Source organism: Eleutherodactylus coqui, chromosome 2 (assembly GCF_035609145.1).
Source record: "Eleutherodactylus coqui strain aEleCoq1 chromosome 2, aEleCoq1.hap1, whole genome shotgun sequence".
Lineage (NCBI taxonomy): Eukaryota > Metazoa > Chordata > Amphibia > Anura > Eleutherodactylidae > Eleutherodactylus > Eleutherodactylus coqui.
The window spans coordinates 98,090,968-98,118,275 of NC_089838.1; the positions used below are offsets into that span (position 1 = coordinate 98,090,968).

General features: G+C 45.5%; 1 protein-coding gene across 1 annotated transcript in view; it reads right to left on the reverse strand.

The window, feature by feature from the left end:
* PRELID2 (PRELI domain containing 2) overlaps positions 1-25,512 on the reverse strand; it is an 87,480-nt gene extending 61,968 nt beyond the window's left edge. Inside the window, exons 1-2 of the mRNA XM_066591250.1 lie at positions 25,394-25,512; positions 583-640 (exon numbers count right to left, since the gene is read on the reverse strand). Coding sequence (XP_066447347.1) covers positions 583-640; positions 25,394-25,468 — 133 coding nt within the window. The 5' untranslated portion in view covers positions 25,469-25,512. The remainder of the gene's footprint in view (positions 1-582; positions 641-25,393) is intronic.
* Between the last annotated feature and the right edge of the window lie 1,796 nt (positions 25,513-27,308).

A 27,308-nucleotide genomic window follows, 5' to 3' on the forward strand; every position in this document is an offset into this window, starting at 1 on the left:
GAGTGTGTGGGCATTGTAGAGTGTTGGAGGTGTTAGACCTGATCAGGGGGCGACTTGATCTTCCGCTCTGCATTCGTGCAGAAGCCCTGGAAAGTTGGGTACAAATACAACTGTATTCTAATGACTCTGCACTTGCAATACCGCTAGAGTGATCGATCGAGGCTTTGCCATGACAAGGGGTCATAGCAGTGAGAGCACTCGGATTAGTCGATGTGTGACAAATTGGTGATAGAGGCAGAATCGATCGGGTCCGCCCTCACTCTCTCTCTGACAGGATCGGCTCCATACAAACCTCGGACATTTATTACGCAACTGTACGTTAAGGGGTCAATGATCTCTCTATTCGAGAGAGTGTTGACTCCTGTCTCCCCATGAGCTAGACTAGTTAGAATCTATGAATCATGGCCCCACCCTATACTAGAATCCTGCAGAGGCGACAAGGAATAAAGCTGTATTGTATCAGCTATATATATGGCCTACAATTAGTAAAAAATAAAAAAAAAATAAAAAAAATGGAAACAATTATTGGTGCTCTAATTATACATGTGGTCTGTGCATAGTTTTAACAATATAAATGCTCACCTATTTGCTCTTCCACAATTGTGATGGCAGTTACATTTTTCTCTAAAGGGGTAGGGTACTAAAAGAAAACAAAAAAACACATGGCATGAGTCTTGATACAGTAGTAGTGCTGGCATAAGCATTCATAACGAGAAGATGGGATGAGAAGTTGTAGGGCCAAGGTACGGGTTTGTTTTGGTAGTGAAGGGGGCATAATAGAATGTGAAGTGTTAAGTCCCATCTACATAGCTCCCTGGGCCATAACGATAAAGAGTAGCATCTGCTCAGCGGTTCTCTGTCACGCTGTAGAACTAAAGGGTATAGACTGTGATTAATTGAATACTTTATACAGAATTTGACAGCAGCCTTGAAAACCTCAAGGAAACTGAACGTGTGAACATAAGAGGCCACAATTATCTGTCTTCATTGTAAGTATGTGACATTGGTAATAAAGCCTTCATCTACAATACTTGGTGTCATTACTAGGATCAACATTGCAGACGATGATAGCGATGTATAGAGAGCAGTAGGTGCGGGGATGGGATTCCAATTCTTAACAACACAATTCCTACTTGATTGACCAAAATATATGCAAAAAGTTCCCATGGCATGGAGGGCCACCGAACATTCACTCTAAACTAAACAAATAAAACAATCACAATGTAACAGCCGGACCAAGCTCACACTATAACTACAGCCCCAGAACCAAGCTCATAACAAATACATGGGTAGTGAGGAAGGAAAAAAAGAAGCGATGGAACAAACCCAATAGTGTGAGCGGCCCGAGACCCAGACAAATATTCAGGGCTCAGACGCCTCGAATGGGGTTGGGAGAAAATGTGTGTGGAGAGTATAATTTAATGGAGGTGCTGCCAACCAGATCGACCTACCAACGGTGGTGGAGTGGAATGTGTGAAGGCTAAAGACCTGGTGTCTTGGTGCTGCTCTCCAACGAAGTAGGATAAAATATCCAACTCATCTTTTATTAAATAAATGGAAAACCAGCAGATACGCGTTTCGGGGTGAACCCCTTCATCAGTCAAGCTGGTTTACAGAGAATAGTCAAGTAAATCACCCAGCTTAACTGATGAAGGGGGTTAAGGCCGAAACGTGCATCTGGTGGTTTTCAATTTATTTAATAAAAGTGAAGTTGGATATTTTATGCTACTGTCTTGAGACCTTCATTAGGGGAGCAGCGCCCAGATACCAGTTTCTTAGCCTTCACACATGGGTGGTGAGGCATTCAATGTATGGGAAGGTGATGTCAGGCAGTAGTGAGAACAGCATGGCATTAGCGGGAATGGGGGGGGGGGGGCGTACAAAACAACTCCAAGTCACCAAGTAATGGAGTGCAGTAACAATGCGATTAGGATACTGGTTTCTGTGTCAAAAGCAAACGTTAGCAAGGTCGTGCACACCTGTACAATTAAAAGAGAGTGCCGGTCACATTGAGTACAGTGATGTGTCTGCTGTGTCGATCTGTGCAGTAGTTTTTGAGAAACATACCTTTTCTCAAAAACTCAAGAAGTAGTCCTGGATATTCATGAGCTGCAGAATAGATACACCCACCCTGGAGCCACTGATTGACTGCTGTCTGCCCATTACTATGCATATATAGAGAGCTGCCAATCATTGGCTGTAGGGTGGGTGTGGCTAGGCTACAGCTCATGATTATGCAGGAATACTTCTGGGTCTGGCTAATCTGAGGGTAATCTGCATCAAAGCACACAACACATGGTTTACAGATTTTTAATACAGATTTAGGCCAAATGCACATAGGTGTATTTGTATTTTGGAATCCGGAGAGGGCATCTACCTCCAGATTCAGCAACAAACACTGCCCATAAACATACTATTTGGGGGGAGCTCTTCCCTGTCTACGAGTGGAAATCAGTTGCGATTTCCCACTTAACGGGAAAGCTTTTAGCATGTTCTATTTCAGCGCGGATTCCATTGAAGTCAATAGAAGCCGTCCGATCCACGGCCCTTTTGCAATCATCATTGCAGGAAGGTCGCGGAATCAACGTTATCACCTAGCTACGGCACAATCTCTACTGCGCCAGCAGGCACATACATAGGGGGTCACTGGCAGGGCACAGGGTCAGATCCTGCATGCAGAATCCGACCCGGCTGTGTGCATTCGGCCTTAGATTTTCCCATTGAAGGAAACTTGTCAACAAAACCAAGAATAAGCAGTGTGTCAATTTGTCTTACATATTTATGCAAAGCAAGTCAAATTCCATCCATAAAGTTTTGCAGCACGTGAAGGGTTTATTGCAGCCATATTTCTGCATCTACTTTGAGCATCATAAGAATCTATGCTACTTGTAGTTTGGGTCAGGATACCAGCGGTCAGGCCGAGACCCTCATCCGTATTGCAGATGCAAGTATACAGCTGGAAGAGCTCATCCGGCACCGACCTGTTACTTAACAGGGGTTGTACCAAGATTGTAAGTTAAAAATGGGTAGGGGATAACTTGCTGATCAGTGGGGGGGGGGGTCTGATGAGACTGCCTCGCTAATCTACAGAGGACTCCCGTGTCCCATCCTCCCATCACTGCAGGGTCACTTCTCACCCCACAATGACATCAGTATGAAGGGAACACTGGCCACAACTGCATGGTCAGCGCTCCACTCATTTTAATGAAACCGACAGAAACAAATGCTGCTCCAGCATCTCAGCAATCCTACTGAAAGAGAATGGAGCGCTGCTGCACTTACGTAACCAGTTCGCCATTCAGTCTTATCCCTGCAAGGGGTGTGGTAACCCCACAGTGACGAGGATGGGAACCCAATCACAAAATCAATTGCAGGCAGGCCGTGGGTTGAACGACTTCCATTGACCTCAATAGAAGCTGTCCATGTGGGAACCGGAGGAAAATGGAGCATGTTGCGATTTTCCATCTGCGAGTGAAACCACAATTCGTTTCCGCTCGTGTGCATGCAGAATCATTTTTGCATAGCATGCTATGGAGGGTTATTGCTGCGGAACCTGGAGGCGGAGGCAGTTCCGGATCCCGCACAAAAATCCGCCCATGTGCATGAGGCCGTAAGCTGAGGATTGCCCTGGTATAACTCCACTATGTTTGTGAAGTGCATTCGCCCAGTTTGTAGTATACGAGGGCATACGGGTAGTGTTCAGGGTGAGCTCTGCTCTCAGCATATGTATGACCGAGCAAAATAAAAATCTATTCGCAATGTTACTTTCGAACAAAACGGATCTTTGGCGTGTAACAGCAGACGCTAGTCCCAGACATGTATTCACTAGTAAGGTTATTTAATTCTGTTGGATCCTAAGCAATGTGAGCAGTACATATGTATGGTGCTATAGAACAAAAACCAACAATGCCCAGATATACGAGATCCATTCACGGAGCTACACTCATTCACTTGTCTGTCGGCTAAAACCTGTTACTTCCCAACAAGTCAGCATTGTGCATTGTTGACAAAAGTAGTGTACAGATTACAGCTCGCCTGGCAGAGGCCTCCTATGTGCACAGCAAACATAATTAAGATTGAAATAGCATTTATATGCAAAAATACTCTGTTAGAGCTCAAAACGGAATATATCGCTCATTCCTCCAGAAATCTTTTCTGTAGATTAGTCTTAGCGGGAACTTGTTACACTTGCAATGGATACAGTGACACCTAATGGTCAGAAGGAGAATAGCATTTGCTTAACTGAAGTTTCCAGGTATCAGAAAGGCAATGAGGGTGATCGAAATAGAATTTATAAATACACTGGTGATGATGGAATATAAAAGGGACTGAGCTTAACTGCAGAATACAAAGCGGAATCTGTAGAAACAAAGTAACATCTGTGTAGAAGACGTTTTTTTCCCCCCAACAATTATTTTATTTTGCCACCAAGTATTTTAGAACTTTTACATTACATTGTAACATTGAGCAGCGAGACCCGGGCTACTCTCTGGTGTTGTACATCCTGCTGTCCAAATACAGAAGGCAAGCAACACCAAAGAGTCTGCCCTATGAAAATAGATTACTTACCAGTAACCATGCAAGACTGCCTCCCTTTCAGGCAGGAAATGGGAACCTCACCTCAAATTAACACTTTATATACCCCAGGGTCGTTTGAAAAATATACATTTCCAGAATTGAGCTTTTTTTGGTCACCCAGTCCCCAGGAAAAAAAAATGTAATAAACCGTGATCAAAAAGTTGTATATACTCCGAAATAGTACCAGTAGAAACAACAGGACGTCCCGCTAAAAATGGGCCCTCACAGAACTAGGCCGACAGATCGAATTAAAAAAAAAAGTTATGGCTGTCAGCAGATGGTGGCAGAAAATTTAAAAAAAAAGTTAAGTAGTACAGAAAAAACAAAACCCAACAACTATATAAAATGTGGTATCGTAGTAAATCGGACTGACCAATAGAATAACGTTATGTCATTCTTGCTGCAATGTGTGCACTGTAAAATGAGCCACGTACTCATGGAAAATGGATTATCAGTAAGTAATCTTGTCATTTCACTTGCACCCATGAGAAATTAAACTAGATTACTAACTGGGGATGCGTTAGTACGCTACTGAAGGCTAGTAGTTCATTGGGTTGGAGAATCCCCCAATAGAGTACTAGCCAGACTCAAAAGCTGACTGGAAGCTTTGAAATATTAGTATTTTTTACTGATGTAGAAACCGTGCAACCAAATGGACGTTCCAATCCTACAGACTATAGTACAACTTATTACCCCCCCCCCCCCCCAGGATGCATCTGGACCCTATTGTACTCAGTTGCCTGTTTTTCTACTAGTCTTCCCATTGAAGACCACCCATTAGGCCCCAAGATCACAGCTAAACTCAAAGGCCATAAGACATTTGTAAAAACCTACGTCATAAGCAGAGCCCAGAGGTCATAAGTCATAGGCAGAGCATTGAGCCAGAGGCAAAAGCTCCACAGCCAGAAGCCTATAGACTAACATGTATAGGTGAGGGGCGGTGGCCACAAGCCCTAGACAAAGCACAGAGGGCATATAAATCACAGAGATAAATAGAGATGAGCGAGCATACTCGGTAAGGACAGATACTCGAGCGAGTATTGTCCTTACCGAGTACCTGCCTGCTCGCCAAGATTCGGGTGCCGGCAGGGAACGGGAGGGAGGCAGGTACCCAGTAAGGACGATACTTGCTCGAGTATCTGTCCTTACAGAGTACGCTTGCTCATCTCTAATCATAAACCCTAGGCAAAGCATTGAGACTTTTAGTATGTAGGTCAGGCTCAGAGACCATAGGTAAAACAGAAAGTCTATAGGCAAAAACACAAATGCTATTAGGCAAGGCACAACAGGCTTATTTTAGGAAAAGCAAAAATGCTATTTGGCAAAGCACAAAAGGCTTATAAGTAAAACCCAAAGGCTTATAGGTAAGATACAAAGGCTATTAAGCAAAGCCCAAAGACATAAATAAAATACAAAGGCTATATGGGCCAAAAGCACACAAAGCTATATTACCAAAGCAGAAAGAGTAAAAACCCAGAAGGATATCAGCCGTAGGTCAAGCTCAGAGGCCATCCTCCCTAGGCAAAGGTCATATAGGTCCTGGGTATTGAGAGCACATCCCCTATAATTTTTCATTCCTGTAGGGTTAAGGTCAATGCAGAATCCAATCCCTTAATTAGGGTAATTCTTCTCTGGACTGGCTGGAGATCCATTCTGAAGGCGCTCATTTCTACACCCAACTCTTCTATGCCAACCAGTGGTAATACTAGGTGTCGCCCAGATAAGTACATACCTGAATGCTACCTGTTGATGGAGGACCCAAATAAAAGAGAAGGTCCCATACCAAAAACCTCTGCGTGCAGCAAAACAAGGAGTATATCACCACTGAAGGGTTCTCCCACAACTGCAGGAGAAGAATCCCAGGAGGCAGAGAAATAAACTTCCCTCCACAACCTCCAGAGACAGGGGAGCTGAGCACCTGCTGCAGGAGACCAGAGGAGGATTACAGGCCTTCCTGCTGGCTCCCCATGGAAACTTACACCAGACAAGTAACCTCATGTCACCGAGTCTGGGAGCAAGGACCTGCAGTCCGCCACCTTTAGAGATCTGGAAACGATCAGAGGTAGCCAAACAGCTACCTTACCTCAGCATTTTCCAACCCGTCCCATGGTCAGGATCTGAGGAGGTGATGGATGTTCCTGCCCATAAAGAGATCTGGGAGGTTCCCATTTCCTGTCCAGATGTGAGGTGGTCTCTCAGGGACATAAGGGAAATAAATGATCCAATATACACAGGATAAGTGATAAGCATCTGAGCGGTGTGCGTCTGACCACTGAGACTCCCAGCAGTCTCAAGAACAGCGGTTCCGTGTCCCTCTCTGCCTGTCACGGTGGGGTCGCCACTCCCCACATGGAGGGCTGGTCGAGAACACGCTCCATTCATTTCAATGGGGCTGATGGAAATACCAGAGGGCTTGTCACTTAGGTCTCTCAGTAGTTCCATGATAAACTAACGGAGCGGCAGCATGCTTGCGCGACCAATTCTCCATTCATTCTCCTCCTCCTCAATGCAAGGGATGCAGTAAGTCCGCAGTCAGGACGATGGGGACAGGAGTTCCCTCCCTGCCATTTTCAAAATTAGCCGGGGTCTCCGTGGGACCATTACTAATCAGCAAATAATTCCCTATCCTATGGATGGGGATAACTTTAAATCTCGGTACAACCCCTTTAACGTCTACCCATTTACTGTACATCTAATACATGATACATTCCCTTTAAATACTTTCATTAATACATCCAATCCTTACCGGCAGCATAACATCTGCAAGCTACAATAGTCGGACTACAGGCTAAAGTGTTTTACAAATCAGGCTTTACTGTAAGGCAGGATGGTAATGCTTGCTTCTCACCACTACCTTACTTGCACAGCAACTTGGCAATCTTGTCCGCTCCCTACCACTTCAAATTACATCACTTATGTGCCAAATGCCATCTAGTTTGCCTAAGGGCTTTAAACAACAAAATCAACTAACAGTTTCCCGTCCTGCTGTAAAAGAGCAGTAAATGGCAGAACTTAAGTTCTTGTATCCATTACAAAACATATAAAGGGTCAGTAATTCCCGAAGCGCTTCCACTAACGTCAAGGTTTTGAGAATGATTATGCCGGCTTTGTGTGCCTACTGTCATTTGTGTTGGCTGTAGGTTCCTGTATGTAGTCAGCGCTCTTCCCCACAGCTCCGAGTATTACCTGAGAAGCAGCTCTTAAATGGATTGCCACTGAAAGTTCTCTGTTGAAGGTCTGACAATAATGGCCCAGGGATCATGCGATTCAAAGACTTGTCTTATTGTCGTTATTTGCAGGATGCTGCAATTACACGGAGAAAATTAAGCACTTCACAGGAGATGGCATGAGAGGCGGCGATAATGTAACTCAGCGGGAGAATTACTGCTGTCTCTTAAACGCTACAATCTCCCTCTTCATTATCTGCGGCCGTTTGTTTTTGTACTTATGGAAACTAAAAACTACACAAAAAAAAAAGAAGACCTTAAAAATGGATTGTGAGCTTGGCACATTAGACAGGTATATATCATGGGCCATCCAGAGCATGTGTAACTCAAATCAATACCAGCTTAAAAGGGGTCATCCGGTTACCAGACAGCATTATAGCACCCAAAGGAGCAATACTTGCCATCATCCCAGGGTTTCGTTGTGGAAGACATCACCAGAAGTCGCCTGACAGTTGCAGGTAATCAGAAGTTGCAACGTCACCGTTCCAAACTCGTGGCACCCAGGATGTGAGTGCTGATGTCAGGAAAACGGGCAGTAAACAGCGGACATTCACATGCCACAACACAGGGACCGTGGTGAGGCTGCAGCGCTGGATCGTGGCGGCAGAAGACCGGCAAGTACAGCTTTTTGTTATTTAAGCACAGTGGGGGGGGGGGGGGGGGGGGGGGGGAAGCACAGTGGCTGCAACATGTTAGCCTAACCTGAAGATTTTTTTTTTCTTTTTGTGCAAGGTGGGTTGCACGATCTTTTAACCTCTAAAGACCAGGGTGTTTTGGACACTTTTTAGGGATTTTACCAAGTGGTGGTTTTACTGCCCTATTTTTTTTCCCCTTCAGCTACCAAAAAGGTAATTTTGCTGTGCCACCCACCCCACCCCACGTGGCATACACTACCATTTTTTTAAACATATCTTTAACTAACTTCCCCCCCCCCCCCTTTTTATTCTATTTTTAAATTTATATATTTTTTTTTAAATTAGTACATTCACGCTAAAATGAGGTATAGGAATAGGTTCCACATTTTGTTTCGGATGTTTTTATATGTATTGTTTTGGATTACAGGGCGGATACAGCAACGGTTTTGGTTGGCATTGGCAGTCGGTCATTCTTTTTAATTTATGTATAGTTTTTTGTTGTTTTTTTTTAACTTATTTTTGTAACTTTTTTTTTTTTTTTAAACATCCATGTGCCCCAATTATAGGAAAAACATCCCATTGTAGTGACATCAGTCACTAACAGATCTGATCAGGGTCTGCTGAGCAGCTCTGCTTTAACAGGGAGCAGCCCTCGGTAACCTTTTAGTACATTAGCGCTTATTGAGTGCTATGGACCCAGGAAAGTAGACAGAGGTGGTTAAAAACGGTTTCTCCCTTCTCCTCTGGGTCCTCTACTTTGTCCGATAGCTTGCGTCCACCATTTTGGCGACGGGCGCATGCGCCAAAACTGGGGAAAGGTCCGCGGATAAGGATCCCGTCAGGGGACATCGCCGGTGGCCTTATTTAATTTCACCTCCCCTCACGGATCCGATCCGTGATGGGAGGTGAAAATTGAGCTTTTTTTTACTTTTACGTGATCGCCGTTATCCATTGGATAACGGCGATCACGTGATTGGTAAACGCATACCCGTGGCCCCCCATGAAATCTCCAGGCTCTTGGCTCTTGCGCCTGCATCCGCCATTTTGGCAACGGACGCGTGCGCAGAAGCCAGGCAAGGTCCACGGATAAATCTGGGGGCTTTAGGTGCCTAATTTCATCTCCCCTCATGGATATGATCCATGAGGGGAGATGAAAAACTTTTTTTCTTTTCACTTTTTAAACTTTTTTTTTTTTTTTTTTTTTTTTTTTTAACTTTTACATGATCATGTGACCGGGAACCGCAACTACTCATACTAGCCGGGAGCAGGGAGTTTTTTAAAATTTCCCAGGCCTCCCTGCTCTCTGTGCATGCGCGTGACGTAATGCGTCTGGCGCGCATGCGCAGACGCCGGCGGCACGGCCAGGGAGAACCCAGAAGATGCCGGACGGTGCGGAGGACGGGGGCGAGTACTCTCAGCTCCCCTTACAGATCCGATCCGTAAGGGGAGCTGAAACTTTAACTTCCTTTCCATTCACTTTAACGCAATCGCTACCTCCGGTAACTGGCAGCATGGAGCCATCACGTCCTGAGCCTGCAGGGCTTTCATTCCTAGATGTATGTTTTTACATCCTCTAGGAATGAAGCCCAGCAGGCCAGGACGTAAAAAGGCAGTGGGGCCGTCACTAAAGGGTTAAAGACCATGCGGCATACCTTGCATCGACTGGGTTTCAACAGCAGAAGATTGACATGGGTGCTCCCAGTGACCCTGCATCACCACCAACAATGCCTCACATGGGTCCAGGTAAAACTTCAATGGACCTTGGACACATGGCAGGAGATTGTTAGTAGTGACAAATCCCCATTTCCTGCTGAACCCTACGGATGGCTTGGTCTGCATCTGGCGTAAACAATATGAAGCCATATTTGACTGGTCTGTAGTGGTGGTGTCGTGGTCTGGGGAGCACTTTTTCTTGCACTGTTGGTCATTATACCACAATGCTTGAATGGCAAGGGACCTGTTAGCTGGCCATCTGAACCCATATCTTCAGGAAGTCTTCCCCCAACCACAATGGCATTTTTCAACAGGACAATGCTTTGTGTCATGGAGCTCAGATCACCAGGAAGTGTTTGCAAGAACACAATGAACTCTCCACACTGCCCTGGACCCTAACTCACCGGACCATAATCCCATTGAACACGGCTGGGATATGCTGGAAAGGACTGAGAGATCTGCTCCCACTTATGTGCACCGGGTGACCAAGCTGCTACAGCAGGCATGGGTCAAGTTGAGCATGGAGGACGTGCGCCACCTTCTAAAATCTGTTCCCCGATGTCTGGAAGCTATGACCGCCAACCAAGGTGGACTTACCCATTACGGTTTTTAATGCAGCGATTGTTCAGCGTATAATGTGAGTGGCTGTCTTATCGGTGTCCTCACAGGTGTTATTTACTCCTCCATTTGGTAGTCAGCTACCTGCATGGTGAGAGGAGGATGCATCTATATGCACTCCTCAGTCAGTAAGTAACGGACATTTTTCTGTGATTGTTTTTAATTCTTGATTTCCCCTTCTGTGATGCGTATAAATGTGTGTTGCAATTCTCATTCAGGTTCATTTTAAACAGGTATGAAGGGGTGTAAAGTTTTAACATGTTTCCTAGAAATAATGTGTGGGAGCTGTGACTAAAACAGGGGAGAGCATCAAAGCCAGATAATAGGCCCTTGGAAATTACAAATCATCAGTAATTGAACATGTAATAAAGTAGGAGGGTGACAAAAATCGAACTTCAGTTTTAGGCCTCATGTCCACGGGATAATTGTGATTTAAAATCTGCAGCGTTTCCCGCACGCGGATCCGCGCCTCATAGGGATGCATTGGACACCCGCAGGTAGTTAAATACCTGCGGATGTCATTTTCCCCTTCAGGCGCGAATTGCGTGTGTGGGGAAAAAAACGCGGCATGCTCCATTTTAGCGCGGGTCTCCCGCAGGGTTCTATTGAAGCCTATGGAAGCCGTCCGGATCCACGGCACACCCGCGCCTGAATTTCTGCTCTCTGCGCGCGGGAGAGCAGTTAAAAAAAAAAAAGAAAAAAAATGGAGTGCCCGACACATGCGCGTGGCATGCTGCCGGCATGCCGAGCGCATCCGCCGGGCCAAAGAAAGAAGATCCAGCAGCGACGGAGGGAAGATCCGCAGCGTCCGGACAGGTAAGGAAATTCTTATTTTTTAGCATCATGTCTGCTGGAAAGGAGGGACCCGCTGCGGGATTCTGCATGGAGAATATGAGAACTATATATAAAGCTTGCAAAGAGAAAAACAGATGATAAAAGCCATATACAAGTCATAATAGCCAGAAGTAGTGTTACTCTTCAGGACAACTCATTCTGAAAATTTATCTGGAAGTGTAGGTATGCTTTAACCCCTTAAGGACCAGGTTGTTTTGTACCTTAAGGACCAGACACTTTAGGGATTTTACCCATTTTACTGCTATTTTTTTTCCTTTAGCTACCAAAATTATTTTTGCTGCGTTTTTTTTCCGAGACATATAGGACTATTTTTTTATATCTTTTTCACTGACTTTTTTTCCCGTTTTAGTTTTATTGGGGGTAAAAGGCTAGAAAAAAATTGTTTTAACATTTATAATTTTTTTTTTTAATTATTTTTATATTTACACTAAAATAAAGTATGGGAATGGGTTCCTCTGTTTCGGACGTTTTGATATATAGTATGTATGGTTTTGGTTTACAGGGCGCATACGGCGACGGCTTTTGTTGGCGTCTGCTTTGTATTATTCTCTTTCTTATGTATATATTCTTGTTTTATTTTGTTATTTTGTTTTACTTATGTATGTACCGTATATTCCGGCGTATAAGGCGACGGGGCGTATAAGACGACCCCCCAACTGTCACCTTATACACCGGGAATACAATGGAGCAAAAAAAAATAAAAAATCATTACTCACCTCCCCCGGCGTTCTGCGGCGCTGCTGCAGGCTGTCGCTCCCTCCTGGTCCCCGGCAGAGCATTGCTTTCTGGACGCGGGGCTTGAAATCCCCGCCTCCAGAAAGCTAATACTGTGGTTGGCTAACACACGCTGTCAGCCAATCAGCCATTCAATGACATCATTGAATGGCTGTGATTGGCTAAAACACACGTGCCTTCAGCCAATCACAGCCATTCAATGACATCATTGAATGGCTGTGACTGGTTAACACACGTGCGCCTTCAGCCAATCACAGCCATTCAATGATGTCATTGAATGGCTGCGATTGGCTGATGGCGTGTGTTAGCCAATCACAGTATTAGCTTTCTGGAGGCGGATTTCAAGCCCTGCGTCCAGAAAGCAATGCTCTGCCGGGATCAGGAGGGAGCGACAGCCTGCAGCAGCGCCGCAGAACACCGAGGGAAGTGAGTAATGATTTTTTTTTTTTTGACACATTTTTTTGTATTACTGGCGTATAAGACGACCCCCAACTTCAGAGCAGATTTTTCGGGGTTCAAAAGTAGTCTTAAACGCCGGTATATACGGTAATTGTGTTTTTTTACTATGTCCCCCATGACGTCATATAAGACCTCTGGCGGACATTCACATTTTTTATTTCCTTTATTTGACACTTTCCCACTGTAGCTAGGGCATCCATAGGAGCCCTAGTTACAGGGGAAAGCAACCCCTGTGGTGACAGTCACCTGCAGAGCTGCCAGGGTCTAGTCTGACCCTCCAGCTCTGCAGTAGCAGGGAATCCCGGGAGGTCACATGACCCCCTGAGGCTCCCGTAGTGAAAGAACATCTTACTTTCACTTTCCCCATACAGTGCTCATAGAGCACTGTATATCGGGGAAGCAGAAGGCAGGAAGGGTTAAAAAGTAGAGATGAGCGAGCGTACTCGGAAAAGCACTACTTGCTCGAGTAATTTGCTTTATCCGAGTATCGCTGTGCTCGGGTCTGAAGATTCGGGTGCCGGCACGGAGCGGGGAGCTGCAGGGGAGAGCGGGGAGGAACGGAGGTAAGATCTTTCTCTCCTTCTCTCCCGCCCGCTCTTCCCTGCTCCCCGCTGCGACTCACCTGTCAGCCGCAGCGCACCCGAATCTTCAGACCCAAGCACAGCGATACTCGGATAAAGCCAATTACTCGAGCGAGTAGTGCTTATCCGAGTACGCTCACTCATCTCTATTAAAAACCCCTCCTGCCTTTTGCTCCGGGTTATCAGTTGTCACTAACAGGAGACTTAGAGCACCGCCGTAATTTTACTATCGGCGGTGCTCTAAGCCCAGGACCAGGTGCCGTAAATTTACTGTGGCTGGTCTTAAACGGGTTAATATCTCTGAAGTCATTCAGCAAGAACCTGCAAATACTTCTACTTACCATAAAAGTCCTAATCTTGAGATGGAATGAAAGTTGTTTAGGTCATTAAGTACAGATTACATCTGCGTTGTGGTTTCCATTAATAATGGAAGTCCACGGGTGTTGTGTGCGATGCCGTACATGACCACCACCCAACAGGCTATACTGACTTAGAACTTAGCTGTAATACCTATATAAAAAAAAAAACCCTATGCTTACATTTCTCAGACTTGTTCTAGGGCTACCAGCACAAGACCGGGTTGGATTCCAGATTCGGGAGCCTGCAGCGGAATCCGACCCTGACCGGACCCAGCGACCGCACCTACATGTCTTCTTTCGTTTTCATCTGTATTGCAGATGATCCGGACAGCTCACCGTTGGACATGCGCAGTACAGTTGTTTTTTTTTTTTTGTTTTTTTTTTATTTAAGGGTTTGCTTTTCCAGCACTGTCAGTAGGCGATGACGTGGGTACCCGCGACATATCCTCAATGTCAATTTCGGAGGGGCCGCGGGTCAGGAGGGTTTCCATTGACGTCAATGGAAGCAGTCCGTGCGGAACCCGCCCTAAAATAGTACATGCTGCGATTTCGCCTCCTCTCTCGGAAATCGCAATTGGCTTCCGCGAGTTTGCAAGTAGTAGCATTTTTCCATAGCATGTTACGAACAGTATTTACTGCGGATCGGTGGTGTGGACGCCAACCGCCGATTCGGCAATGCCAGTCTGTTTGTGTGCTGGCGGCCTTAGGGCCAGAATTACACTACAGCATGCAGGCACCCAATGTTCATATTACCCATACTTCCCATCAGAAATAATGGCCTCCTGACTCTTCTTTCTTCATACCACATAATTGCCACCATGTCAAGCCATAAAACTTGTAGAAGGAACCTTGTTGAGGCGTTTTCCTTTCCATACATACGACTTTGAAGTATCGGTATTTCTTTGGACTTTCAAGGTATTTCTGCGGGTACAATCTGTAAGCTACGGTGTTACGTTATCCCACTACAAAGGGCCGGACAAATCCTCCTTGTGTAATTATAAAGGGTTCCTGAAGGAGGTAGGGATTAAGAGCCGTCTCATTATGTGCAGCAGTGCGGTTCTGTGTACCGGGAAACTTGACGAGAGGTATTTACCGTTATCTTTAGAGAAAATTAAATTGGAAGATATAAAGCTTTGCTAGCAACAGGTCTTTGCTGCCTCCCTCCGCACAGCGGCTGCTCAAAGAGTCACTTCTCTCTAATGACAGAACACACAAAACACAATGCCAACAGCTTCCAGCAGCCAGAACGCAAGACAAATAACCTCTCCGCAAGCCAACAGCAACTAGGACAATGTAGTGGTGCCACCTTCCAGCCATCTGCCGTCCTGTCAAGCGCGCTCACATTTTGTTGTTTGTCTCTGTTCAGCAAAGCATTTTTATCTCAATTAAGACACTGCGGATTTGTCGGTTGCAGGATCGGCAGCGCTATATACGCTGTGTGATCTTATTAACTCCTTTTCTGCCAGCTTTTCTAATGCGCTTGGCAGCGTCGCTTCAACAATAACCTGCAAGTGTTCCACACACACAAAAAAAAACAAAACCATGAAAGCATTTCGGTAGCTGCCACAATTACAGATGTGTACACACCAGCGACTTCACAAGCGTAGGCGGCTTTCATAGAAAAAGCTAAAATCTCAATTTTTGTTTGAAGTCCAAAGCCAGAAAGCACTGAGTCAAAGCAGAGACACAGTTATGTGGCCTTATTAGCGAGATAATTTACTTTAACCGCCATTGCCGTTTTTGGAAAGAGCAAAAATAATGAAGCAGTTTTGCTCAACCACCGGTCCGTGGACCTCCAGCACTGCTTTCAGCATCAGTGCCGCTCCATCATACAGTATATATCAATCAAATCAACCTCGGTTTGGATCACGCCAGACATGGAGAATAAACCCCTTCCCCGCCATATGCCGGGTGTCAGTGTATGGAGGGGGTCAGGAGCCAAACGCACACATAAGCGGTGAGTGTCGGCTGTCACTACGGCCGAGAACAGAGATAACTCTGATCCTAGCCATCTAACTATTTAGCTGTAATGCTGAAGTGTTGCAGTATATTGTACAAGCAATCATATGATCGCTTGTTCTAGTCCCCTACTAAAAAGTAACAATTTTTTTTTGTTTAATTACTAAAAGCTTAAAAAAAATATTAAAGTTACAAAACCCTTTTTCCTAGTTGTTCCATAAACATTAAATTCTATTCATATATGTCAAATCTATCAGCATTGCTGCATCTCTAAAAGTCCTATTACATTATTAATTTCGCACACTGTTCATATCAATTAAAAAAAAAGTGATATTACGCCGCTTTCACACAGGCGTGACAATTGCACAACATTTGTGCCTTGTGAGGCACACAAATATGAACCCCATTCTTTTGAATAGGTTCATAGACATTAGCGATGTTTTCCTGCCTAGCACTGTGATGCTATGCGGGAGACAAATCGCAGAATGTTCTATCTTTATGCAAGATTGCCTATTGTTTTCAATGGGGCCAGCAGTAGCATCAGCCCTGGCCCCACCGAAAGCAATGGGAGAAATCCACGATCCTCTGCCACGACGGGGATTCCCTTCATCCCTGAAGTGATGCGAGGCTGTTTTCACATGAAAACGCCCCGCATTCACGGGGGTTTCACATGGTGGCAAGTGCGATATGGGCACGATATTCACTGCCAGATAGTGAATGAGGCCCTTAGAATTGGGTTTGTGGGTTCTTTTGGTCATCATATCTCCAAGAAAAAAATTATTCATTACACCCCAAAATGGTATCAAAAGAAACTACAACTCGGCCCAGCAAAAAAACAATCCTTACATTGGCCCATCGATTACTTTATTTTGCTATGGAGAAGGGGGTCATAAAAAAGCAGCAGAAAGCAATTTGAGAAAAAAAAAAGTTTGCCATCAGTGTAATTACACTGGCCCACAGAATACAGAGGTGTCATTTTTAAAGCACCATGAGCGCAATAAAAACAAAACCAGCCCCCCAAAAAAGTGGTGTTTTTCCCCATTTAGTCCAACTTAGACATTTTTAAAAGCTTTCCAATACATTATATAGTACATTAAAGTGGTACAACTGAAAAACACAGCTTGTCCAACTCAACCCTGATGCCGATCGCGGATTCCGCAACTGGAGCCAGCCCGTGCGAGGCCCCCTAATTCTACAGGTCAGTAAGATTACCGCTATAACAAACATTTACAAAACACAACTGCGTCTTACTACTAGTTTAAAATAAAAGGTTTTTTTTACTTTTTAAAGAAAAGTGGTTTTCCGTCACCATATTCTAAGACCTATAACCTTTTACAAAATTTTCTTTTAGCCCTGAGGGAGGGCTTGTTTTTTGTGGGGTAAGCTGTAGTTTCTCTCAGTAGCATTTAGGGGCATATAGATCTTTTTGATGACTTTTTATTCAAGTTTTTGGCAGCTGGGGCGGCTAAAACACACAACTATGGTATTCTGTACTGGTTTTCTTCATCACACAGAATAAATAGTTCCATGTGATAAACAAGAATCTAACAAAACCAGTTCTGTTTATTCTTATTTAGCCTTCAGCAGCCTGAACACTTTTGGACCATATTGCTTAAAAAAGAAGCCTGCACATCGTCTCACAGATCCAGATCTCCACGCTTGCGTTAGGTCTAAGGTCTAATGCCCACGGACAGATAATCGCTGCGGGATTGGCGGACAGACACCCACCGCGAATCCCGCAGCAATAGCCGTCCATAGACATGCCATGTTAACAGATTCACCCCTACTCACGAGTGGAAATCAACTGCGATTTTCCGCTAGTGGGGGAGAATCGCAACATGTCCTATTCATCGCGGAAAAAAATCACGCAGACAGCTTTCATTGTAGTCAATGGAAGCTGTGCATGCCAAGATACTCACAGGAAATCGCATCACCGCCCAGCGAAAGCACGTTGTGTGCTGCATATGAGCGCCGGCAGAGACTCTCTCCGCGGATCCAGAGAGGTGAGTATAGGGTCTCTGTGGGGCACCACTTAACTGCTCTGTACATACATCCCAACAAGGCGCTGCCCTGCTATTGGTCAGCAATATGGTTCTAAGAACTGGACACACACACACACACACACACACACACACACACACACACACACACACACACACACACACACACACACACACACACACACACACACACACACACACACACACACACACACACACACACACACACACACACACACACACACACACACACACACACACACACACACACACACACACACACACACACACACACACACACACACACTCGTTCCTACTGAGCAAGCCCATAATGCAACAACTACAAGGTCAACCTATTAAATCCATAAACCACACTGCAAGCTTTACTAAATTTTGACAGCAACTTTGTGTAACCAGAACATCCCTTTAAACAAGTGTTTATAAGGCCGGTTTAAGGAAATCTTCCAACGGTTCCCGTGTTTGGAACACAATTACATTAAGTAGTTACTTTTTAATATGGCTAGATATTATACAGATGTATCCCAAAGACACGACTAGAAGATTGCAGAGAGAGATAAAGAGCATCAAACAGCCTCACTTAAGATTTCAGAAGTGGCTTCCAGTCCACAGTTATAGACCTTGTGAGACCCGAGTGAGCTGGATTTATGGTCTCATCTTCAAGGTGAACTTCCCATCTTTTATGTACTGTTACATGACATCCGCTCTGAAGCACTGACTGAGGAGAGATTCGCTGGTGGCAACAATGCTTTAATAAAGGTGCTTTCAAATACTGCCAGCATTGTCACAGTAAATAAATGCAAAAGACACTCCGAGGGGACATTTCAATGCAAAACACAGGTAACAGCCTCTTCTCAATTACAAGACGGAAGAACGTCCTTGGCATGTGCTTACTGTATGGATAACTGGTGAAGGGTACTACAGAAGGGGTCTTTAACCACATTCACATCAATCATCAGTGATGCAAGGAGCCAAATCTTGATTAATCCCCCCAAACCAAACGTCTTTCCATTTAACTCCTCCAATATCGCTGTAGAAGCCAATGTCGTTTTATGGCATACTAGCTTACCCGTCGCGCGTTGCTGCGAAGACAGACAGACATACATTCATTCGTTTTTATATATCTAGATAACAACCAATCACAGCGCAGCTTTCATGTTACCTCAGCAGTAAGAGAAATAACAACCAATCACAGCGCAACTTTTATTCTGCCTCAGCAATATAAAAAATAGCAACCAATCACAGTGCAGCTTTCATGTTACCTCTGCGGTATTATATATAGCAACCAATCACAGCGCAGCTTTCATGTTACCTCAGTGGTATAATATATAACAACGAATTGCAGCACAGCTTTCATGCAACCTCAGTAGTAAAAGAAGTAGCCACCAATCACAGCACAGCTTTCATGTTACCTCAGCAGTATAAGAAATAGCAACCAATCACAGCACAGCTTTCATTTTACCTCAGCATTCTCAATATCCAGCAATTGTCTTGCGAAACGTTCGGCGGATGCATCATTTTCTGGTTGAACACTCATCCCGTTGCTCGTAATGCCTTTTGCTTTCGTGCTTGAGATGGAAATCAAACGATCTTTGTCTGGGCGGCATAACTGTCGAGGATGCTCGTACGCGCGGCACCTATCGTAGGATAGATGTACTATGCCTATAATCTTCCCAGGAGTGTACTCAGCAACTTCCCAAAGTCTCATGGCAATTGGATGAATGGTGTAGTAATGCATAAAGGACAGACAGACAGACATACATTCATTTATATATATCAGGAAGTGAGAGAATTAGATTCCGTATGTAAAATTTGGACACTAATTATTTGGCGCAAAGAATTGAATAATCGAGTTGGGACCCATTAGCGTTTCCTATTTATGACATATTTAATGCCCGTGCCAAATTTCATGTTTCTATGTGAGAAAATTACATTCCGTACGTAAAATTTGGACGCTAATTCTTTGGCGCATAGAATTGAATAATCGAGTTGGGACCCATTAGCTTTTCCTATTTATGACATTCAATGTTCGTGCCAAATTTCAAGTTTCTATGACACTGAGAAGCGAGAAAATTAGATTTCGTACGTAAAATTTGGACGCTAATTCTTTGGCGCTTAGAATTGAATAATCCAGTTGGGACCCATTAGCTTTTCCTATTTATGACATAATCAATGCTCGTGCCAAATTTCCTGTTTCTGCGACATCGGGAAGTGAGAGAATTAGTGGCAACGATGGAAATCGAACGATCTACGTGGGGGGGGCGTAACTGTCGATGACGCTCGCACGCACGCGCACCATTTATCGTAGGATAGTTGTACTATGCCTATAATCTTCCCAGGAGTGTACTCAACAACTTCCCAAAGTTTCATGGCGATCGGATGGTGTAGTAGCGCATAAAGGACAAACAAACACACACACACACACAGACAGACAGACAGACACACAGACACGCATACATTCAATTTTATATATATATATAGATAAAGATGAATGCATCTTACTTCTATAGACGGCCGAGCACTGGCCAACTGAGATCTCAAATGTCGGGGCATTAAAAGACTTAGCAGATGAAACATAAACCTTTAGCAAGGTAATGTTTATTCATTCTCTGGAGAATGTGCCCTATAAGAGTATATACAGTGAATGGCCTCTGAAAAGGGGTCAGAAGGGGATGTCAAGACTCATTCTGATGAATATGCAATGCATGGTCAAGCAAACTGCAGCGGACTACAACACAAATTCTGCAACTAACCTGTTCAAATGCATAATTCATCCCCCCTTCATAGACGGGCTATAACAGTAGACAATTCAAGTGGCATGGCTGTCGAAGAAAAACAAGAACACAAAAGCTACAGTGGACCAGAAAAAAAAATTTGGATCAGTGAAAAGCATCGCCTGGTCAGATGAATCCAGATTTCTGTTGCACCGTACTGAATCAGAATTTGGTGCAAGCAGCATGTATTGATGAACCCCTATTGTGAGCTGCTGAGACCACAGCAGTAGATCCATCTAACTTGTGGCAAATACAAGAAGCTTCCTGTCCACATGGGCCAATATTCCGGCAGAACAGTTTCAATACCTAGTGGGATCTTCATCAGAACGAACTACTAAGGTTTGAAAGGCCAAAGGAGGTCCAATGCGATACTAGTTGGGTGTCTCTAATAAACAGGCCACTCAGTGTCCAGTGATAAGAAGGAGTGCACGGGGAGATACTAGTCATCAAAGTGAAGACCTCCTACAAATGATGCTTCAATCAGCAATTTCACTAGTCACCTTGCTAAAGGGGTTGTCCCGCGCCGAAACGTTTTTTTTTTTTTTTTTTTAACCCCCCCCCCCCCCCGTTCGGCGCGAGACAACCCCGATGCAGGGGTTAAAAAAACAACCCGCACAGCGCTTACCTGAATCCCGGCGGTCCGGCATCTTCATACTTACCTGCTGAAGATGGCCGCCGGGATCATCTGTCTCCGTGGACCGCAGGGCTTCTGTGCGGTCCATTGCCGATTCCAGCCTCCTGATTGGCTGGAATCGGCACGTGACGGGGCGGAGCTACACGGAGCCGCTCTCTGGCACGAGCGGCCCCATAGAAGACTGCAGAAGACCCGGACTGCGCAAGCGCGGCTAATTTGGCCATCGGAGGCCGAAAATTAGTCGGCACCATGGAGACGAGGACGCTAGCAATGGAGCAGGTAAGTATAAAACTTTTGATAACTTCTGTATGGCTCATAATTAATGCACAATGTACATTACAAAGTGCATTATTATGGCCATACAGAAGTGTATAGACCCACTTGCTGCCGCGGGACAACCCCTTTAATGCTTTGCTTCCCCTTTGGTGACCATGATCAGTCGCCCAACAGTCCTCCGAGCAGCTGTACTCCTTAGGGGGTGTTCACACAAAAGCAGTTGACCAAAGTGGACATTCGGCCACCGAAAGCGGCAAGTGCTAAAGGAAGAGAAAAAAATGGTGCAATACTTTCCTAACACTGCTCAGCTTCCTTCCGATGATCGGCCAAATCACAGTATTCTGACTTCTGCTAGCTGGACACTGATGGCATATTATATAACGATTACAGCATACCCAAAACTTTCAGATGACTTTACTGGATGAGCCGTCATGTGTGTACAGGAGGTATAACACTATCTGGCCATTATGACTTGTATCCCGAGTTTAGCACCAGTATGCCCTTCTGGAGGCTCCGATTTTCAGTTGCCTCTGAGCTGGCGGGTGTACCCAAGCAGCTATGATGTCTATACATGCTAGAAGCTGAAGAACAAAGCCGCACAGGGCTGATGGACCTCACATGCTTGTCCTGTACAGATAGAAGGGCCAGCTCACTGCACAGGGAGGATAAGAACACCGCGGTGATGCTGACAGAGCAGGACGGGGCGAACCGAACTGCACACACATCCTGATACTATCAAACTGCTTGAGGACATTGCCAATGACAACAGGCAACAAAAGACTTTGAATGGCATCTAAAAATGGAGAGTATTAGCAAAGTTTAATATCATATATGAGATGTATGGGGGCAACATCGAAAACTTGGTAAACCCCTTCAAGTTGCTGCATGAAGTATGCAAACCATGAAAGGTAGTTTGTACAAGCCGCCATACTGTATTTACAACCATACAAATATTCCTCACACAACATATAGCAGCACACTGAGCATGAGGACGGAGGGGGAGGGGGAGAGACTTAGTAAAACTATTCCAAGGCATATGTGGAAGATATTGGCCATGAGAAAAACTAAGTACACTCATGGAATTCTATGGTTTTACATATCAAGGCACTAAAAAAAATAAAAAATAAAAAAAATCTGGTTCTTAACTGGTCTTAAAATTAGGTAGACCCCCGCAAGACAAATTACATCATACCATTTACTAAAAATAAAGAAATAATGGCTTTGTGAAACCACCAGCAGTAGCGATAACTTAGAGGGGTTTACCAAGAATACATATTAATTTTTTTCCAGGTTCTCCACAGCCAAAATTGTATAGAAAAAAATATATACTCGCCGCAGCGCCCGACACCATTTCAACAGTCTGGCGCTGCAGCATCTGTCAGGTCTGGTGACGCCCAATAAACCCATTATGTGGGCTTCTAATGTATAAACCACAAACAGGTTCACGAGACGTCACTGATGACATCCTGCCGGCCTCCCATTGGCTGCAGCCACCAGTGTATACAGAGCCCGGAGCAGCGAGAGGCAAGTATGTGTCAGTATGTGCCATCCCAACCACTGGCACCAATGACAATGTGTCAGAAATAAGTTTCCCTGCACGAGTCTTGCACAGAGTTCTGGGGGCCGTTTGGCCCACTCTTCTGCACAATGTTGCTTCAGCTCACTAGTCCACAGCTCTCTTCACACCCCGCTTCAGATGGGCAGAGGTCTGCACTGACTGCGCCATAAGAACACCTTGATTCTTTTCATTTTCAGCCATTGACAGCTGGTATGAGGCGTTCGTGCGGCTGCATAGTGTTTGGTTTTTGCCCCAATGTGGCGCTGGGCAAACATCTTCTCCTTGGTCTCATCCGCCCAACAGACATGGTTCCAGACGTCTTGTGGTTTGTTCAGATACAACCAGAGCTGTGGGGGTTAAGACAAACTCCCGACTCTTCCATACATTAGGGTACTTTTACACCTGCGCCCGGTGTTCCACTGTCCTGCTCCATCTGGGGAGCAGGAAATGGGAATCCCCATAGCCAATCTGACCCCATTACTACAATGGGGTCTGTCCGCTTTCCACTCAGGTGCTCGGCTATTAGACGGATCTGTGATGAACCTCCCCGCAGCGTTTTTGCGGTATGAATGTTGCTGTTTTTGTGCGCGCCTCAGTGTATATTTTGCTGGGTTTTGCGCATGCAAAAAAAGAAAAAAAAAACAATGCACTGATGCTCTTAGCTGTTGAAATAGCGAATCAGTCTGAGTTCCAGATGCGTTTATTTTCCCATGCGATTATGGAGCGTTTCACACATCTCCTTAAGTATTGCGCATCCCCATTGACGTTTAGTGCGCAATTACGCAGGAAAGCGGAGCAGGCAGCGGTTTGGAGTTTTTGGCGTGCAGGAAAAATACACTCATGTGAACCAATCCAGCGATATTACTGGATTTTATTCGCTCTGCATTGTGGGCGCAAATACGCCCGTGTGCAGCCAGTATAAATGTATACACTGAGCTTTATAGGAAAAACGAACATCTCATCTACGTTAAGGCCGCCTGCACACGAGCGGGTCGGATCCGGCAGCGAGAATTCTCGCCGCGGGACCCGACCCGAGAGCCTGCAGGGACGAGCACGTACTCTCCCGCGCCTGGCGGCCCCAGCTCTTTCATGCGCAGCCGGCGCATGTGCAGACCGGAGCCAGCGGCCGGGTGAGTGCGTGCCCCGCAGAAAAATAGGACATGTGGCGGATTGTTTGCCGCGTGAGATTTCGCGCGGCCGTCTGCATAGGAGTGCGTATTGTAATGCACTCCTATGCAACCTTTCAGTGGCGGAAATCCCACGGCGGGATTTCCGCCCGTGTGCAGGCGGCCTATTTTAGGTTTCACAGGTTTGTGCATCAATCTTGCAGCAGACTGTAGCGGAGCGTGTCATTCTGTACTGCGAGGCCCCATGAAATTAGCGGTAATTGGGGTAATAAGCGATTTGTAGAAGGGGTATTTGTAAATAGCGGTCTGCTGGCAGAGTGTGCTGAGCGTGTATCTCGCACGCGCGGTTATGCGCAGTGACTCCCCCCCCTCTTCTAATCTTCCCGCTGTCTCATAGCGGCGTTGCGTATGAATCGCTGCCCGTATTCAATGTATTGCGTATGGACAGCCTTTACACGTGCAGCACATAGAAAAGGACAGGCTCACGCTGCGCGGTACGCCGAGAAATCCAGCATGCCGCCATCTATTTCTTGCATGTATCGATAAACACACGTGTGCACGGACCAATGAAAAGACCCCATTCACCGCGCATCACAGGTCCGGGCACCGCACGCATGATACGTGGTGAAAACAACCCACGCCCGTGGACATGAGCCCAACGCGGTCTCCTCTAGCCAGTAAGACTGTAGAACACGCTGCTCTGCGCAAAACACGCCTCCCTCTAAGAGCGCGCACAACTCTAAAAAGAGTTTTACAACTTTGTCCTCTTCAAAAAAAAATGTCTACTGGTTTTTGTAAATAAACTTTTTTCTTACTTTTTTTTTAAATGGAGTGTAAACGAGGTATACCGCGGCATACGTTTTAACGCCATATCCGTTTAGCGTACATAGATAACACCGTGTGACCTGACAGACTGCAGCAGAACCAGAAGACGCGCCAAATATAATGCCCGCTACACAGGCTCCTTCACACAGCCGGCTTCTCCCACGCGATTCGCAGAGATTAGATCCCATTGATTCCAACGCGGTTGTTCACGCCACTTTTTTTTTTGGCGCTACGAACAATGCAAAAAAAGCGCCTCGTCTACAAAGCAAATATGTGGCGCTGAAGCGTGCGCAAAAACCTGTCAGAAGTCTAACACTTCAGCATTCACTTCAAGTCACCCAGGATACAGGGCCGGTATTGTCGCCATTGCTGGTGACGTACACGTGTACCGGCAGCTGCACACGGGAGGGGGTCAGACACACGGAGAGGCAGGATGGCGGGGGTACAGCAGTGGACACTCACCTTGCTGAGGTACCCGGCGACCACTTGCTGGAACGGGTAACCGTACACCTTACTAGCCAGCACCTCGGCGACCATCCTGCCTCCTCCGGTACCGCTCTGCCCTAAGGCGCCATCGTTTGCTTTTCTTTTTTTTTTGTAACTCTTTCACATAACTTTATTCTCCGCGAACAGCGCGCGTGCGGACAAGGAGAGGCATTACAGCCTCTGTCCAATGTCACCCTGAGGGGGATAGAGTGTGGCCGGCTTGTGTGGTCACTATGGTGGCTGCACTAATCAGCTTACTAATAGAGGAATGGCATTTGTAGGCCAGGCATGTTCATGCAGGCATCCCCCCCCCCCTCCCCCCCAGCTGCTGCCATAACAGCTGGCCATAATGTCACTGACAGCCTGCTGTTCACACCAGCGCCTTACTGTCTGTCAGGTGTATACAGCACCTTGTAATACATAGACGGTATTAGGGCTCCTTCACACGGGCGTATTCCAGCATATTACATGCCTGTTTTACGTGTACGTGTTATTAATGTGCTGGTGTGTGTACACGGCACGCATTTGTATACGTTTTTCACTTACATTGAGCTTATATGATAATAAACATACTTGAAAATCTCCATTTTAACCCCTTAATGCCATAGGATGTAAGTTCACGTCTTGGCAGGGTGATAGTTAACGCAACAGGACGTAAACTGACGTCCTGTAAATGGCGTGGGCGATTAAATGCGCTGCCAAAATGCCTTGTATCTACAGGGTAATCGCATGTTTACGAGCACGACATCGGGCTGAGTTTCACGGCCAGATATCGCTCTCGCCGTGTCAAATTAGCCTTGCAATGGCATATAAAAGTTCAGAGAGGCAGCACGCTCCCTTTGTGATGTCATCGGCACTCCGTGATGTAATCACGGAGAGCTACAAACACCATGCAATGGTGTCCGGGCCTGCCATAGCCTGTGATCACTATTGTAAGGGATTATGCATTGCAGTACAGAAGTAGTGCAATGCATTATTATAGCGATCAGAGCTTTTATGGTTCAAGTCCCCCTATAGGGATATAAAAAATGTAAAATTAGTGTAAGAAACTAACAAAAAAAACGCTTTTTGCGCACTTCCTTCTGCTTGTATAAAAAAAAATTTTAAACCCACATATTTGATATTATCATATCTGTAAAAAATATATTGTGTCATGTACACGGTGGGTTTGATTTGCGGAATCTGCGCGGGTGCCCCAAGATATGCAAATCAAGCCACCCATAGGGATACATGGACATCCGCAAATAAAATAAAGCATGCAGATTTGATTTGCGGACCTGGAAAACAAATCGCAACATACTACATATCAGTGCGGATCCCACACAGACGGCTTCCATTGCAGTGAATGGAAACCCTCCGATCCGCGGCCCGTCTGTAACTGAATTGTGGATTCCGTGGGAAAGCAGGAATTTTAAAAAAGAAACTCCACTGCGCATGTGCGGCAGCATGCCCACCGGCGCTTCCACACACATCCGCAGCGAAGAAAATGAAGTAGAGGACCTGCAGTGTCCTTGGCCGCAGGCAGGGTCCGATTCTGCTGCTGGATCCCGCATGCGGAATCCGATCTGCCCGTAGACATGAGGCCTTACGCTGTAAAAAAAGAAGAATGGCAAAATTAATGTGTTTTCTCTCCCTACAATCCCCCCCAATTATTAAAGGTTTAACAATACATTATATGTCCCCAAAAATAGTACCAATAAAAACTACAGTTTGACACGCAAAAAACAATCCCTCATACGGCCACGTCGACGGAAAAATAAAAAAATGATGACTTTTGAAAAGTGGAGATGAAAATCCCCCCCAAATAATTGCGTCTTTATGGCCAAAACAGGCAGTGTCTCTTAATTGGGTGTTCCTGCTCACTAGCCACTTTTACAGGCTCAGTTATCAA